At 38.2% G+C, this 18,588-nt stretch overlaps 1 protein-coding gene across 1 annotated transcript; it reads left to right on the plus strand.

Moving 5' to 3' along the window:
• The first annotated feature begins 927 nt into the window (after positions 1 to 927).
• ccnc (cyclin C) lies at positions 928 to 15,891 on the plus strand. The gene is made up of 12 exons (XM_053508144.1): positions 928 to 1,082; positions 3,186 to 3,292; positions 3,403 to 3,487; positions 4,756 to 4,825; positions 4,938 to 4,989; positions 5,091 to 5,146; positions 5,864 to 5,899; positions 6,002 to 6,093; positions 12,027 to 12,094; positions 12,538 to 12,617; positions 13,561 to 13,679; positions 14,945 to 15,891. Exons 1-12 carry the CDS (start codon positions 1,051 to 1,053, stop codon positions 14,997 to 14,999), a joined length of 852 nt encoding a protein of 283 aa, XP_053364119.1. The 5' UTR covers positions 928 to 1,050; the 3' UTR covers positions 15,000 to 15,891.
• The last annotated feature ends 2,697 nt before the right edge of the window (positions 15,892 to 18,588 follow it).

The following is an 18,588-nucleotide window of genomic DNA, read 5'->3' on the forward strand; positions in this document are numbered from 1 at the left end:
AAGGCCATAAAGGAAATTGTTAGCGTTTTTTTAATCCCCTGACGAGCTCTAGCCATCAGGATGTGTTTCCCTTGTTATCTTGGACATATTTAGAATGATGAACCTCGGCCGAGTCACTTGTAGGCTGTAAACATGTCAGTATTTTGTCTGATATTTCATATCAAATATGCCTTTTCAGCAAAACCATAATGCCAAAATAGAGACCCGTCAGATACAGTCTCAAGACATTAATAATAATAATAATAATAATAGCAATAATAATAGTAGTAGTAATAATAATAATTATATATATATATATATATATATATATATATTATTAATAATAATAATTGGTATTATAATTATAATAATAATAATAATTATTATTATTATTATGCGAGATAATAAGCATTTTATCCGCGTGATGTCAATTCACTAGGTCACATCTATTTGAATAAACCCAAACTGCATATGAAAGAAATCAGCACTCGTAGTGGTCCATTTCTTTATATTAAATATATACTGTATTTTTTTTAATAGCATAAAAAAATCATGGGTAGTGTATACTAGTGATTAAATATAAACAATACAACGCATGTACTGATATGTTTACAGCCTACAAGTGACTCGGCCGAGGTTCATCATTCTAAATATGTCCAAGATAACAAGGGAAACACATCCTGATGGCTAGAGTTCGTCAGGGAATTAAAAAAACGCTAACAATTTCCTTTTTGGCCTTTATCGCGCTCCGTAGAATCTCAGTGGTCCGCGCATAACCCTACGCGGGCGAGCCTTCTCCTAAATGCGCGTTCCCTGTGCCGATTTCACGGGGGTGGGGCTAAAAAAACGCATCCTGATGGGGGAACCAACTTCGACACAGCACCGGAACCATATTCAGGTCTTCTGTTGTTCCCCACCCGGACAGTATTCCGGTCGGACAGAGGATAGTCGGAGTGTTTTATCAGGTGCTCCGCTATTTCCAGTGAACTCGACACTCGTCTATTATTATATATAAATTGTATAATATTTAAAATCATTTATAGTTAATATCTCTACCTCAGATTAACAGCAATGGCAGGGAACTTTTGGCAGAGTTCACATTAGTAAGTATTTTTGTATTTTCCACTGAGGTAAATTCTTTAGTTTGGTTGGTTAGCATATGTTGTAGCTAATGCTAAGCACTGAGCAGTGTGTTTGTGATTATAATAATAATAATGTTTTTGTTGTGACTCTCTCACACACGCTGTAACGAGTCAGAATGTAATAATTATCGGCAAAACTGGAAATCTAGTTCAATAATTTTTTGTAACGCAGGTGGCGAATACTGGATAGAGATGAGGTGTTTATATAAAAACATGTACATTTTCTAATTCACTTCAGCTACATTACAGTATTACATAACATTAAACTACTGCTTTAACTATTAGTTTAATCAGAGTCTAGGCTTTTGTAATGGTAACTGTAGTAGTTCTTAAACCCCCAATGTTCAGTTCTTTTGTCAAAATGAGACATCACAACACAGACTGGATTTTTATTTTTCATGTGCTTTGGTTTTGCTATTAAAGATTATGCTTTCCAGTATAAAAACCTGCAAATAATATAGAACTTGAGTAAAAATAATGTTTTGAACCTTACAAAATCATAACGCATAACATTTTGAAAACGCCTGTTTATGTTTGGTTCTAATCTAAAAAAAAAAATGTATACTACTTTTTATACACAAGATTATAGTAGCTGTATAGTGAGTGTAATTTAGTCAAACCTGGACCCTAAAAGTCCAGGTAAAGTACCTACATATGTGCTTTGTTTTTTGACACATACACGGTAGAGGAACAGCAGAGAACTGGTTGGGATAAGGGTGCAGGTGGTACTGACGATATCACAGCTGTGCTGATATTGAGCACAGCAGCATGACCTTGAGTGTGATATTGCTTTTGTACAACAGTTCCAGTTCCAGTTTTGCTCCAGTAATGCACATCCTTCCGTAACTGGCGGAACTAACTAAACAAGACTGGCGAAGCTGGTGACCAACATTAGTTATTAGCTAGTTAATTAGTGTAATTAACTTGCTCATACCTCCAAGAATATAATTAAATCCACCGCATGGGCAAAAAAAATCACAACCATTTAAGTAAGTTAGAGTCTTTCGTTAGCTTCTTTCAATTACTACAATGATTAATCTGGTTCAGCTGCAAATTATTTAACCCTAACTGACGTAGCCTCTCATTTCTTAAACAACCATGTGAGAAGACGCACCCTGTGGTCATGGCCAAAGTGTTACTGTGTTTCAGAAAGGTCCATTTATTGTCCTCCATCAAACAACTAAAGAGATTTACTAAATACTTAAGAACTTTAAAACACACAATTAAAACCTGGAAGAATAGCATGAGCCATCATCTTTAAGGAAATTTGGTCTGGAATGTTTGAATGATGATGCTTAAATGCTTGGTGAAATCAAATCGTCCCAAACTAACAGAACTAACCGCTATGTTTAATCGTAAATGGAAGAGCATTTCCACGGACACAATGCAAAGTCAGGGTAAGATGAGAGGTAGATGAATTTTGGAAGTGGATTTTGTCTTCCTTGATAGCTCGGGCTTAAACCCAAGATGATAATGCCAGGATTAATCAGGCTCAAATTGTGAATGAGTGGTTCAGGGAGCACGAGACCTCATTTTCACACAAGGATCGGCCACCACAGAGTCCAGACCATAATCCCATTGAGATTCTTTGGTATGTGCTGGAGAAGACTTTACACAGTGGTTCGACTCCCCCATCATCAATAAAGGATCTTGAAGAGGAATTAATGTGACTCTGGACGGAAATAAATGATGTGACATTGATAAGACTTCAGACTATAAATAAAATTACACTGCTTGCTTTTTAACAGAATGAGTCTTTCAGCTTTTTATGTAAAAAGTACTGTAGCCTTTCTCTCATTAACAGGAAACAACGCTTAGTGCATTTAAAAGCTGCTCATGTTCTACCATAAGCTTAACCCGAATACATCTATAGAAATTTGTGTACAAGGTATAATCCATATTCATTACTGCACTGTATATTTATCTGAAACCCTGTACAGCTTCAGGCTTTAATCAGGTTAATTAATGTAAGATAATCACATTTTTAAATTAAAAGCGCTTCACTTTTTTCTACATTAATTATATCTAGGCTGAGGTAATTAGTGCCGTCTTGTCTCCCTTCAGTCTGCAGTGGGTTCTGGATAAGCAGGACCTTCTGAACGAGCGTCAGAAAGACCTCCAGTTCCTCACAGAGGAGGAGTACTGGAAGCTGCAGATATTTTTCGCCAATGGTACCAAACAACCGGCCTTTATTATTTTTTTAGTGATTACATTAAAGCACTGTCTGTACTGTGATGCAGTGCGATCAGGTCGTAACCATATCGCTCTGGTGGTGTTTCAGTGATCCAGGCTTTAGGAGAGCACCTGAAGCTCCGACAGCAGGTCATCGCCACAGCTACTGTTTACTTCAAACGCTTCTACGCCAGGTGAGTCTCCGTTTCTGTGAGTACCAAATGAAGAGCTTTGGAGAACTTCATGATTAAATTCTACGTCTCCAGTGATCAGAGCAACATCTGTTATTGTAAAAAAAAAAAAAAAACGTGTGTGTTTGTCCTGCAGTCTGTTTCAGACAGTTGGGTTGGGTTTGTGTGAGATTTTTATGGTGTCTCCATCAATGAAAAACAACATGAGACGGGGATCGATGGGAAACTGGGTTTAGTCATCAAGCTTGTTCTTCGTCGTCTTCTTCTTGTTACTGTTCTTATGGTTATTATTGTAATTTTGTTATTCTTGTTACTTTTCTTTTTGCCATTATTATTATCGTTTTTTATGATTTTTGCTATGATTTGTTGGTATGGTTGTGGTTGATGGTGGTTAATCTGTTGTTGGTTGTATTAATGACATTATTGTTGGTACCAGTATTAGTGTAAGTTGTGGTGAAGGTTGTGTTTTTACGTGTGGTGGTGGTGGTTATTATTATTGGTGTGGTGTTTGTCTTGTTGGTTGTATTGGTGTGGTGGTGGTTGTGTTGTTGTATGTATTGGTGGTTGTGGTGGGTATGAAGTTGGTTATGTTGTGGTGGTTGTGTTGTTGGTGTGGTTGTGTTGTGTTGTGGGGTTGGTTATGTTGTTGGTTGTGTTAACGTGGTTGTGTTGTTTGTGTAAGTGGTGGTTGTGTTGTTTGTGTAAGTGGTGGTTGTGTCGTTGGTGTAAGTGGTGGTTGTGTCGTTGGTGTAAGTGGTGGTTGTGTCGTTGGTGTAAGTGGTGGTTGTGTTGGTCTTGTGGTGATTGTTGTGTTATTATTATTGGTGCCAGAATTTGTGTGGTGGTGTTTGTGTTGTTGGTTGTATTGGTGTTGGTGTTCATTGTGTTGGTGCGGTGGTGGCCGTGCTGTTGGTTGTTTTGTTGTTCATTGTGTTGGTGGCAGTCTTGTTGGTTGTGATTGTGTTTTTGGTTGTATTTGTGTAGGTGTTGTTGAGGTGGTTGTGTAGTTGGTTGTAATGGTATAGTGGTTGTGTTGTTGTTCCTATCATTGTTAGTTTTGTTATAGTTGTGATGTTGTGTCATTATTTTTAATAATGTTATTGCAGGTGGTGGTATTATTTTTATTGTTGTCTTGTTATTATCTTGTTGCTATCATTGTTGGTTTTGATGTTCTTATTGATGTTAATATCATGGCTGATGATGTTATTATTGTTAAAATTGTTTTTGCAGTAGTTGTTTTTTGATGGTGTTTTATAACTGTGTTTCCGCAGGTACTCTCTGAAGAGCATAGACCCGGTGTTAATGGCTCCTACCTGTGTGTTTCTAGCATCTAAAGTAGAGGTATAAAAACGAAAAAAAAAAATCTATTCTTTTTTTTAGGATGTATTTATAACTGCAAAACTTCAAAACTCTCTCTCATTACCTTTTTCTTCTGTTTGTGTGTGCGTTACAGGAATTCGGCGTTGTTTCAAACACCCGTCTTATTTCTGCAGCCACGTCTGTGTGTAAGTGAAGACACGAGGAATGTTCTTGCATCAACACACTCTTCTCGGTCGTGTTCTGTATCTGAAAAGTTGACAGAAGTGTTTTGTGTTTGTCTCCGCAGTGAAAACGCGGTTCTCCTACGCCTTCCCTAAAGAGTTTCCATACCGAATGAACCACGTAAGTACCACGGGTCGAGTGGAGCGGATTCATAACTGGCTTACTGAGAATGCCTTTAGATCATGTGACCTGACTTCATCTCTCTCTCTCTCTCTTGTGTGTGTGTGTGGTATGTGCATGCACTTGTTTGTGTCTGTGTCACGTACCATGCATCATCTTGTTTTTGTAACTAATTTACCACACACACACACACACACACACACACACACACACACTTTCTCTAAGATGCCCTGGTGTGAAAATCTCATTGCTGTGATGAAGTCGTGTCACTCCGGAAAATCAGCCTGGCTCTTCAGTCACACACTCGTGTTAAGTGCTTTGTGATGAGCAATCATGTCCGTGAGCGTTAATTAGTGCGCTCATTAGTTCATGCACACACCAACGTTTCCTTAGTGAATGCGCTTGTGATGTTTGTATTTACTTAATTATTTATTTTATTTTATTTGTATCATTCCTGATTTAAGCTGTATATTATAAGATCAATGATCTGAGACAACGAGAGTCACATGACCTGCTCATTTAGTAAGACACATTCTCTAGACTGAACTTTTATGTTCGCCCTCATCATCGTGCATGAAACTAAACACTGAAATAGTGAAAATGATCCCTGGAATAAAAAGGCAGTTGATCAGTAAAGATGTCTCATGAAATTATGAAATTATTATTGGGCTGCTAGAAGGAATGATGTTCTCACATTCTCCTTCTTTTACGTCATAGATCTTGGAATGCGAGTTCTACCTGCTGGAGCTGATGGTTAGTGTGTCCTCATATACATAGTGTTTTATTAATTAATTTATTTGTAATTATATAACTGATGAGTGCCGGCACTAACTGACGTCCGTGGCTGTGTTTCAGGACTGCTGTCTTATTGTGTACCATCCTTACAGACCTTTACTGCAGTATGTACAGGACATGGGACAGGAGGACATGCTCCTCCCGCTAGCATGGTAAGGCACACGTTGGTAGTTTTCGTGCTAGTAGTTTTCCTCCTCATGTTATACCTTCTCTCCTGCTAAATAAATAAAATAAAAAGAAATAAAAAAGGAACAAACCGTATTTTCATCCAAGTATATCTTTTTTATAATTCTTCCTACTTCCACATTGGGACATTAAAACACCAAGACGGTGTTTAATTTTTAACGGTGTTTTAATATTATACAGCAGGGGTACTGAGTTAAAATATATGAAGGTCGGGTCGATAACATTTTCTTTGAGCCAAGCTTTGAATTTCATGTTTGTTAGGATTCAGATCTTTCAGATCTTCAGATATTTATCATCAGTTTTAAGTGACCAGGTTAAACATTGATTTTTTATATTTATGGAATAGAAACAACAATCTTTAGTTAATCTGTATTTACAACAGTCGGTCTGTAAATGAATGTAAAATATAAAAGGGTTGCTCTGTCACACTGGGATTTCATTTTTAGTATTTTATACGTCCTTATCTCAGACTGCTGCGGATATGTTTTTATGTGCTTTACGTTAATGCTTTTTATTATCGCTACAGTGTCGGAACACATGAGACAAACTATTCAAAACTCTGAGACAAAAGTTCCCGCAGGAAGAATGAACATGTATTACAGTTTTTCTCCATTGGTTTGGCTCATTTCTTGAAACAGATTTTAAATTACATTCTTAAAACAACATGGACAAACCTCCAAACCACTTGGCAATTGTTCAAACAGAATTGAATTTCTCATTCATTTCATCAAATTGCAAATGTCTAAGTACATCTTTGCAAATGATTAAGTACAGATAGCCTACATTTAGCACAATATTCAAGTGAATAGATCTTGTTGATCTAAACTGATTGTTAATTCTCAGTCTAATGGTTGTTCTCTCCAAAATGTGTCAGCGTCATTTCATTGTATAAGTCATTACATGCACAATAGTCAAAATTTCATGTTCAATTGTCAAAATTAGTCAAAACCATAATACCATGAAGACCATACAGTAGGTGAATCCTTGGAACATTTGATTACAATTTATTATAGCAAATGACAGTCAGGTAAAACTAGAACTTGACTAATGAAGGAGGAGTTTCACACATCTCAGATGACCAATCAAACAGTATGTTTAGTTACCTGACAGGTGCTGCCCATGACTGTGAATGCTGCCAAGCATGTATGTAAAAAGCTTGACCATGCAGGACCAGTACTATTTCTGAACATGGAGGCACCTGGCCAAGTAAATGAACAAGGGCAGCTGCCTGCTCGAGGAAGAGGAGGAGTAAGGGTGCATGCTGGTGGAATAGGTGGAAGGGGCCGTGTTGCACGAAGACACTGTGCTGTCCCGGATGAAATTCGGGCCACAGTTATAGACCATGTCATCAACCATGGCGGAGGCAGGTTGCCAAATGCAGGCTAATGTGCTTCGCTCTACTGTCTCCTGCATCATCCAAACCTTTCGTATATACAGTGCGAATGAAGTGTTCATTGAATTCTATATCTAGGATTGGACGACAACCTTGCATGGGTGGCAGAGGAAAACTTCTCAATAAACAACAAGAACAAGAGATCTGTAACATGGTGATGGCAAATAATGCCATCACATTGAGACAGATCCATGCTGCAATCTTACAAGATAATGCCTTATTCCACAATGTCAACTCTATAAGCATCTCCACAATTGACTTGACATTAAAGAAGCATCAGATGACAATAAAGCAAATTTACAGGGTACCATTTGAGAGGAACTCTGATAGAGTGAAAGAGCTGCGGTACCAGTATGTACATGTAAGTCAGTTACTGGTTGTCCATCATTATAACCTTTTTACAATTAAGCAGTGGTTCCCAAACTTTTTTGGCTTCAGTTCCCACTTTACCTGATTTGTGTATCCAGGTCATCCAGGATGAAAGTATTTGATTTATTTGACTTCAACATTTTGCCAAAAAACTGCAGCTTACTATATGATGCAATTATCAGTATAATCCTTATATTGAGGAATATAACATAAAAGAGGAAAAAGGGTTAAAAAACTGCAATTAGGGCCTCCCATGTAAATCTAATACTGTGGGTTTTACTGTAACATTTCAGTAGGTCTATCATTGATCTTTTTCCCCCTCCCCTTTCTGTCAAATACTCGCTGTACTACCTCTGCACAGGGGTACATGTAGCCCAGGTTTGGAACCACTGGAGTAGTGGCCTGTAGTATACTGAACATTTGGAGAACATAGAACATTCCTATGTAGTTATCTGTAACTGTAGTGTATGACTCTTCTGTATGACTGATTTGATGTTTTTTTTCCACTATTGTAGAGAATAATGGCATTGGAAGGACAATGCCAGAGAGGGGGCAAGGCCAGAGAGGGGGCAATATAACTATGTGTGCTGCCATATCTGAGAATGGTGTGGCCACTCACATCCCCAGTCTTGGATGAGAGAGGTCTCGTAGAGCCTCACCTACCACAATATGTCATTGTATGGGACAATGTGAATTTCCCCCGTGGCCCGCTCATCAGGGCCTGGTTTATTACTCATCCAAGGATGGTCATGGTGTTCCTACCACCTTACTTTCCTTTCCTTAATCCTATTGAGGAGTTTTTCTCCGCTTGGAGGTGGAGTGTGTATGAGCCTCGGGCTTAAGATTAGAGGTCCCTGCTCCATGCAATGGACGCTGCATGTGAAGATATAACAGGAGATCATTGTAGGGGATGGTTGCGACTTTCACACCGTTTCTTCCCTCGTTGCATCGCAAGGGAGAATATACGCTGTGATGTGGACGAGAATCTGTGGCCACACAGACTGCAGCGTGTGGATGGTCAGGAGAGTGAGGACGGCGGGCAGTGAAGAACTGTTATGAAACGCCAGCTTTATTTATAGCACTCTAGTTTTGTTTGCGTGTTTATATTACAGTTTATTATGCTGTAAACAGTTTCTTTTTGCTCTGATATATGGAAGTTACTTTGTGTGTGGTTGATCATTACAATAAAAATAGGAGATACCATTTTCTTTAGTTTTATACACAATTGTATTCTGTTAGCTAGACAAAAACAGTACAGTAACCATTGTCAATGAAGGACTGGGCTAAGACTGTAAGGTGGACATGAGGGATATTTTATGGTCCTTTGCCATAGTGACAAAACATCTAAACATTTTGACTTGCAGTGCTTACACAATGCCAAACGGACAAAGCATTTTGGGGGCACTGACTGTTTAAATGAGAAGGAAATTTGATTTGACACATGAGTGAACTGTTTTGGGAAAGGTATGAGCTGTTGCAGGTGAACCATGGTGCTATGCCGAACCATCCACATTATTCTGGCAAAAGCACCAAGAGTGTTGAGAATGTCCAGGCTGTTTCAAGAAATGGGCTGAAGCAATTGAAAAGGATATTTGCCATTTTTGTGGCACTGACTTTTTATATGGGAAAGGAATTTAGTTTTGATGCATGAGTGAACTGTTTTTGGAGAGATATGAGCTTTTGCAAGTGAGCTATAAAGTTGTGCTAAACTGTAACACTGTTTTGCCAAATGATCTTAGAATTTTGAGAATGTAATTTCTGTTTCAAGAAAAGAGCCAAACCAATGGAGAAAAACTGTAATCTGTCCATTCTTCTTTAAAGGTTCACTTTACTTTTCTTGGAGTAAGCCATTCTGTGTCACGCTTTCACTTCTGTGTCTTCCACCCATTTTGTCTTTACACAGTAAACCATGGCATTGATTGCCTCTTTTGAGTGGCATTTATAGCCATGCCCACCTTGAGAGAAAAAGTGCTAGATTAAGTGGTATATTACTTATTTTCATTTATCAAAAAAGCATCAGGGTCCAGATAGAAGTGTCACTCGGCCTGGGTCTGGACTGCGGTCAGCCCATTAGTGATGATGTTACACAAAGCTAGTCTGATCTTGCTGACCATCACCACCAAACCTTGCTGCCCTAAATGGTTAATACTCAGCTTTTTGTTGTGACTAATGTTTTTTTGACTCAACTAATGTTGTGATTAGTGGTTATATAGTTATGGAGGTTATTTTAATCTGTAACATGATATTCAATTTAATTCAGTTTTATTTATATGGTGGTAGTAACCAATATTGATGGAAATGCTCTCTGAATGTCGTAATTTCTTGAATATTACATTCACCTACTCAGCGTCCATGAAATTAATTTTATATAATTTTATTTAATTAGTAGGCAGCAGCATGATGGCTTATCGATTAGCACTACTGTGGGGTTGATGATCTGATTCTTGTCTGGTCCGTGTCTGAGGAGTTTGCATGTTCTCCCAGTGATTAGTGGGTTTCCACTGGGTTTCCACTGGGTTCCTGGAACTCTCCAAAAACATGCACTCTTTTTCGCCGCGACCCCAAGTCCATGTTTTTGACAGGGTTTTCACGTATACATGAAATAAGGCACATAAAATCGGTTAGTGTAACTTTGCAAAACAAATATGATAGATATAAGCAAAAATATGGGAAAAGGAGCATAAATAGAGTTATGGCCAAAGATTAATTTCTGCAAAATAATGTAAAATGTAAAAAGCTTTTTTTTTTTTAAGACAGACCAAATTAACCATACAGTGACCTCAGCATTTAAAACGCCCCATTCCATTACTAGAAGTCAACTGTGTAAACTTGCCGAATGTCTGCCACCTTTTTTCTTATATTTAACACTTAAATTCAGTCATCGCAACGTTACAACCTGCAGTCATGCGTATTCTTCTTCTTCTTTGTCTTTCGGCTGTTCCCTTTCAGGGGTCGCCACAGCGAATCATCTGCCTCCATCTAACTCTATCCTCTGCATCCTCTTCTGTCACACCAACTAACTTCATGTCCTCTCTCACTGCATCCATAAATCTCCTCTTTGGTCTTCCTCTAGACCTCCTGCCTGGCAGTCCAAACCTCAGCATCCTTCTACCGATATATTCACAATGACTTTATCTGACTTTATCTCCAAAACATCTAACATGGGTTGTCCCTCTGATGAATTCTTGATCCTATCCATGCTTGTCACTCCCAAGGAGAACCTCAACATCTTCGGCTCTCCTACCTCCAACTCTGCCTCCTGTCTTTTCTTCAGTGCCACTGTCTCTAAGCCGTAGAGCATCGCTGGTCTCACCACTGTCCTGTACACCTTTCCTTTCATTCTCGCTGATACTCTTTTATCGCACAACACTCCTGGAACTTTTCTCCACCCATTCCAATCTGCCTGTACCCGCCTCTTCGCCTCCTTTCCACACTCTCTGTTGCTCTGGACCTTTGACCCTAAGTACTTAAACTCCTGCACCTTCTTTACCTCTGCTCCCTGTATCCTCACCGTTCCTCTTGGGTTCCTCTCATTCACACACACGTATTCCGTCTTACTACGGCTAACCTATATTCCTCTGCTTTCCAGAGTGTACCTCCACCTCTCCAAATTTTCTTCCACCTGTTCCCTGCTCTTGCTACAAAGCACATTGTCATCTGCAAACATCATAGTCCATGTAGGCGCCTGTCTAACCTCATCTGTCATCCTGTCCATCACCAGAGCAAACAAAAAGGGGCTTAGAGCCGATCCTTGATGCAGACCCACCTCCACCTTGAACTCTTCACGTATTGTCTCCTTTAATTAAAAAGTGTTTGGTGCCATCCCTTCTTGACAGATTTCTTTCAGTCTTTGCTCGACTCTCTTTTGTTTTTACTCCTAGTCAGCCATGTTTCCTTTTTCTTAAATCTGATAATGAGCCTTATTCATGTGACTAAGTAAATAGATTTTTAAAATGATTTTTTTAAGTGCATGCATTCTGGGAAGATTTCTCATATTTTTTTACAAAAAATATTCAGCCTTTAAATTGATCATGTATTAATTTGAAATGCTGTTGAGGTAAATGGCTTCCGTGTACTAGCAGTTTGTGATGTTTTACGCATTAGTGGAGTCAGTCATATCTGTCTTTCCCTCTGCAGGAGGATCGTGAACGACACGTACAGGACAGACCTGTGCCTGCTCTACCCTCCCTTCATGATCGCGCTGGGTAATTTTTTCCTTTATGGTGCTGAAAGGTCACCTAATATATGTTGTTATTGTTTGTATGCACTTCCTTCTCACTGCCTGAGCACAAATAATGTATTTCATATGTGATGAATCTACAAATGCATTACTGGATACTGTAATACTGAATATTACACCTACAGGATCACTGAAACCTTTTTAAGAATTAGTTTTTTTTAAAAAAACAGGCTTAACTCTCCTTCAAACACAAAATCTTCATGGCATTGTTAGCCCACACATACCTTTTCATATATTTAGATGATGCTCATTTTCTTTAATTATGCATGTAAGCCTTGTGTTGTTCCATCACATGACTTAAAATACATATATAAACCACAAAAAAAAAAATTGTTTTCATAGAATGTTTTTCGGCTACACGTTATGTCTGGCGTTAAAGGTTTAACCTTGCTTAATTCTCTGCTTCAGCGTGTTTGCACGTGGCATGTGTAGTGCAGCAGAAGGATGCCCGGCAGTGGTTCGCTGAGCTCTCTGTGGATATGGATAAGGTATGTTCAGCATTCTTTAATTCCAAGCTCCGGACAAGGCTGTAATGCTGCTCAGAGTTACATAGAAGATCAGAATTAGAGCTTACATAAACACTGCCTGGCCAAAATAAAAGTTTTCAGAAGGGACAAATTATTGGGCTGCATTAAGCAAAGAAAACAACTGAGGAGATTTGTAATTACTGGGACTGGTTTATGAACTCTTTAACACGTTATCAAAACCTGAAAGGATGGTGCTGAACCATCAACTTTGGGGTAGAAACACACTCACAATGTGATGAGAACTCACAGGGATTGGGACTAAAATCGAAAACCACTTGTTAACAAGACTAATCAGAAAAAAGGCTTCATTTGCTGGGGAGCTTAAGAATTAGAATTTGGAGTGGTACAAAATGGTCATGTGATTTAATGAGTCCAGATTGATCCTATTCCAGAGTGATGTGTGCATCAGGGTAAGAAGGGAAGAGAATGAAGTGATGCACTCATCATGCATAGTGTCCACTGTACAAGCCTCTGGAGACAGTGTTATGATCTGGGGTTGCTTCACCGATGATTCGTCACCGATGGCACGGACATATTTTAGGACTCAAATTGTGAAAGAGTGTTTCTGGGAGAATGAGGAATCATTTCACACCACACTGTGTGCCGTAATCAAAGCTAAATGTGATTAAATGAAATCTGTGTGCAAAGCTTCTTTTTGGCCAGGCAGTGTAATGTAATGTAATGTAATATACACAAATATCAGTGCTGATCAATATTTCCATCCATATAATAGTACTTCAGGAAAAAGCGTTCAGAAGTAGATAAACTATAATTTTGTGTGGATTTTGTTTTGTTGTATTATTGAGGCGTCACAGTGCAGCTGAGTATTGTTAATCCTAATCCAAGTTGAGTTTATGCAGGTGTTGATTAAACCTTTTTGCTCTGGTGCCATGTTTTGAGACAGATCCTGGAGATTATCCGAGTAATCCTGAAGCTGTACGATCAGTGGAAGAACTTCGACGACCGTAAAGAAATGCCTACCGTGCTAAACAAGGTGCCGAAGCCCAAGCCACCGCCCAACAGGTACAAAATGCACGCAGATTTACAACTTTATACCGCATTCACAACAAGCCGGAAATGTCCAGCTTCCCACATTAGAGCATTCACAAAGAATGAGGTTGAAAATTTTATCAAATCCCGACTGTATGCTGTCCATTAAAACAGGCTTTAAAGAAAGTTGATAGCTGATTTGTGATTAATTCACATTTTAAAGTGGATAATAATTTACTAGTCATAGTATTAATGACATTAGAGAGCGGTCTGATGAAAAGAGCGTGCAGAAAGTGAGATAACATCTCGGTTTTTAAAGTAACAATTTCAAATGTAAATAAAAACTCTAACAGGGGCTTAGAAATGGCGCGGTTTAAATCAAATACTTTTTTTAGCTTGTTTAACATCACAGAATCACGTTCACATTACAAGAACATTTGTTTTTGCTCAGATCGAATTGACATGTCATGGCGGTTAACATTCATAACAGTGCTGTGATAAAGTATTTGCCCTTTTCCTTTTTTTTGGAATACTTTTCATTTAAATGATCCATGTAATCTAAAAATTTTAATATTAAAATACAAACATAAAAATACATGTGAATACAAAATGCAGTCTTTAAATGATTTCATTAAATATTAAAATATAAAGTTTATTATATATAAAAATTTGTTTGATAATCTCAATTACTTAAGCATGACAAATATGCAAAAAATAAATCAATTCAGGAAGGATGCAAATACTTTTCCAAAGCACTGTAATTATAGTCAGCTTTTATCTGACTTAAAACACATCGTATTTGTGTAAGAACTCATTAATTTTATACAATAGATGCCATTTTTCGCATTTTGCAAGCAGTTAGTCGGCTTTATCTGTTAAGGTCCAGAAGAAAGCCAGATGTCTCGCTTTATCTGTTTTAGCAGCTGTTGTTGGCTCTGCTATGCAATCCCTGCATTGCTGGTGCTGACTGGTGACATCATCGAGCATCCTGCGCATACACAGATGCAAAAAGTCACATGAATTCCGATTGTTATTTAAATCATGTGACCACATGTTGGATATACTGTATGTCCAATCTCGGACCGCATCTAAAAATGACTCTGAAAAAACATCAGATTTGTGCTCTCAGATAGTGCTTAAAAAACACACACACACAAATCTTTGTTACATTAGTGTAAAAACCAGAAATGTATTACTTCAGGCTAGTAATGTGAACATAGCCGTAATAAAAGCTCAAAGTTGATTCATTCATTAATTCCTTTTTTTAAGTCATTAATTTTTTTTTCAATATCTTGCAGTGAGAATGACCAGAGCGCTAACGGAAATCAGAGCAGCTCCTACAGCCAGTCCTAAAGCTCCCCCTGTTGGAGCAGACAGGAATATGGACACAGAGAGCCCTGCCCCCCCCCCCCCCCCAAACATACACACATGCACACAGCACACCATGGATTCACGGCTCAAGTCAAAATATGAGGAACAGTAGATGCTTGTGCCAGTGTGTGGAGCCAATTCTTTATGTACGATATGGACGCACAGTGCTGGTGTCTTTGTTATGGCTCTCACAACTTGGCTTCAAACACACACATGGAAACACACCCTTGTCTGTGAGGTGTGTTTTAATTGCGTTGCTCTTGATGAGCCTAACTTTCTTGGAAGAAAAAAGAAAAAACTTGATCATGTTTCTTATTGTGTGTGTGTGCGTACCTCTTGTTGACCATATCACAGTTTGCATTCCTCAGGGAAACGGCTCTTAAACAAAATGACCACAGGGCTATACGATGGTGATCTTCTCGGACCTTGTACTGTGTACTCACCTCCTGCTCAGACAGTTCTCCTTTGGTTTAGGCATAGCCACTGTGAACGAATGCGTACAGGTTGTTTCCTTTAGAAGTGCTCGTTTATTGTTTTCTCGCAAATCTGCAGTTGTAAATATGCTTTGTAAATGTATATGGAAAAATAAAAATCTAAAATCTTCAAGCTCATTTAGTTTGAATTTATTACACTTGGATGTGCATATACCCGAATCTGTGTTTTTTTTTAATTTTTTTATTATTATTATTATTATAAAAATTTTTTTATTTGATTTTATATACTCATTTCTTTATGATGTCTCAACTTAAATGCTTTCTAGATATACTTTTTTAAAATTTTTATTATTTAAAAGCATCAGCTGCGTTTAACGCATCACACGTTTCTTCCTAATCTGTATTTCTTCAAATCCTATTATTAAACATTTCTGGATGTTTCTTTTTTCTTTTCTCTTTATTTTCCCCAAAAGACTGTCTTTTATAGATGCCTTGAATCCTAATCATTGAAAGACTTTACTGTAGTTCTTCTTCGTCAGTACTGTTTTAGGTGACAAGGTTATAATGTGGTTGCTTGAATAAAATGTGATGTGATTTTTTTTTTTTTTTTGGGAGATGTTTTTGTTGGCGAGTATTATTACCTGTGAATATGTGAAACAGTCTGTCAGTGAACTGTGAGGTTTGCATTTTGAATGATTTTTATTTTATTTTAATTGATTTGTTTGATTATAAAACTTGGGTGTTCCAGAATAAATGCCTTATTCAATAAAGCTGCTGGCTGAAAAGTCCAAATTAAAGTGTATTTAAATAGTATTTATTGCATTATAGATAATGTAATATTAAAAAAAGAAATACACAGACAAATATTTTTACTTTTCGTACAAAGCTGTTTATTGGTTCTTCAAAGGTCCCATGTTTTAAGGCCTCAGGCCTCCCCGAAGTGTGTCTGTTAATGTTCAGAGCTAGGCCACAAGTTGGGCAAGGGTATCTTCTTATATGAAGTCACTTAAGGGGAAAATTCGAATTGTTTTGTTTGCGCTGGTTAATATAGAAATAGAAAGCATAGGAAAAAAATAGTTTTCCTTACTTTTTTTGTGCATGTATACTGGTGACCCATCTGAATGTCTGCTGTTGTCTAAAATTTAAATTCTCTTTAATACAGTACCTTGCAAAAGTATTTATACCCACTGAACTTTTCCTCATTTTGTCATGTTACAAACACAAATGTACATGTATTTTATTGGAATGTGTCCAATCCATCATCTGAAAATGGAAAGAGTATGGCACAACTGCAAACTTACCAAGACATACTGTAACTGACAGGCTGGACAGGGAGAGCATTAATCAGAGAAGCAGCCAAGAGGCCCATGGTAACTGAAGGGTCTGCAGAGATCCATAGCTCAGGAGGAAGAATCTGTCCACATGACAACTATTAGTTGTGCACTCCACAAATCTGGCCTTTATAGAAGAGTGACAAGAAGAAAACCACTGTTTAAAGAAAGCCATAAGAAGTCCTGTTTACAGTTTGCAACAAGCCGCAACAAACATGTAAAAGAAGGTGAAATGAGACCAAAATTCAAACATAATGTTACTGGTTAACAAGTAACAAAGAATCCGTTGTCTAAAAAAGTTCCACTGTAAGAAGTTGGACTAACAATACAATACTAATTCATTCAACATGTATCTACTTGGAGTTTTTGCTGGGCACTGGCAGTACGTGGCACTTGTGTCCAATAGGGGTTTATCAAGAAACTGATCTTAATGATTCCAGGCAGCCTTATGATTAATTCCGCAGCTTGTCTCTATGGAAAGTCAAACATTTTGGACCTTGGCCATTTCCACTTTCCTCATTCTGGTTAGTAACAGCTCGGCTTCTGATTGGCTGTTCGATTAGCAGCTGTCAGAGTAAACATTTTTTATGTAATTACCTGCCAAATAACAAAGTCATGAACATGCCGGAAGAGAACAGTGGAAAAGACCAATAAAGCTATTTACTGCAGGTGCAATGTGTTCTTGCAAGCTGGCTTGTGTGCCAAATTTCCTTTTACTTACTGAACATCATTTAAACATGTTATATATTATTTGTACAACATTACATTTAATCAATAAAATGGATGCAGTGTCGGTCCCAAGCCCTGATCAAATATCAGGGGTACAAAAAAGACCCGATACTGGGATCAGCAGAAAGACCAACAACAACAACAACAACATGTGAGTGTGAGTGCTGTTGTGCTTAAATATCAGTACAGCTGTGATGCAGTCATAGGCACCACAAGCTGTGCTCATATTAAAAACAACATGACCTCAAGTATGATACTGCTTTTGTATAACAGTTCCACAAACACTGTGTAGTAACAACAGATTATAATTTGTTTCTTTATTTAACCAGTTAATTTGCTCAACCAACACACATCCTTCAGAAAGTTGAGGAACTAACTAACATTGACTGGCAGAACTGGTGACCGACATTTAGCGTAATTAACAGGGGTGAAAGTATTTTTGAATTCTTACCGGTACTAAAAGTGAAAAGAATGGCGGTGCCGTAATGGTTAGCACTGTTGGGTTTCGATTCCCGTCTGTGTGCATGGGATTTGTGTTTTCTCTCTGCGCTTGGTGGGTTCCTCCGGGGAATGCCAGTTTCCTCCGACGGTCCAAAGACATGCAGATTAGGCTAAATGGAGTTCCAAAATTGCCTGTAGTGTTACATTGAGTGTGTGTGGGCCCCGCAATGGATTGGCATCCTGTCTTGTGACCTTAGTCTCCTGGAATAGGCTTCAGGCCCTCCACCACCCTACTAGAATAAAGTGGTACAGACGATGAGTGAGTGAATCATCCTTGTGAAAACTATTTGGACTGACAAGAAAAGTTTTTGCTAATTTTAATAAAACATGACAATACCTTTGCATTAAAATCAATATGAGGTTAAATATGTCTCTTACAGTATGTGTTTCAGAGGCTAGGAACATTCAGGCAGTCTGACATACAGTATGACATGGTTCCTAAGTAAATCTTATTTCAGATCGTCTGAATCATCGTCAGGTGGCACAGTGGCTTAGTGTCTAGCGTTGTCGCCTTGTATGTCCAGGTTCTGGCTTCGATTCCCTCTTTGGGTCTGTGTGCATGGAGTTTGCATGTTT

Source organism: Clarias gariepinus, chromosome 12 (assembly GCF_024256425.1).
Source record: "Clarias gariepinus isolate MV-2021 ecotype Netherlands chromosome 12, CGAR_prim_01v2, whole genome shotgun sequence".
Taxonomy (NCBI): domain Eukaryota; kingdom Metazoa; phylum Chordata; class Actinopteri; order Siluriformes; family Clariidae; genus Clarias; species Clarias gariepinus.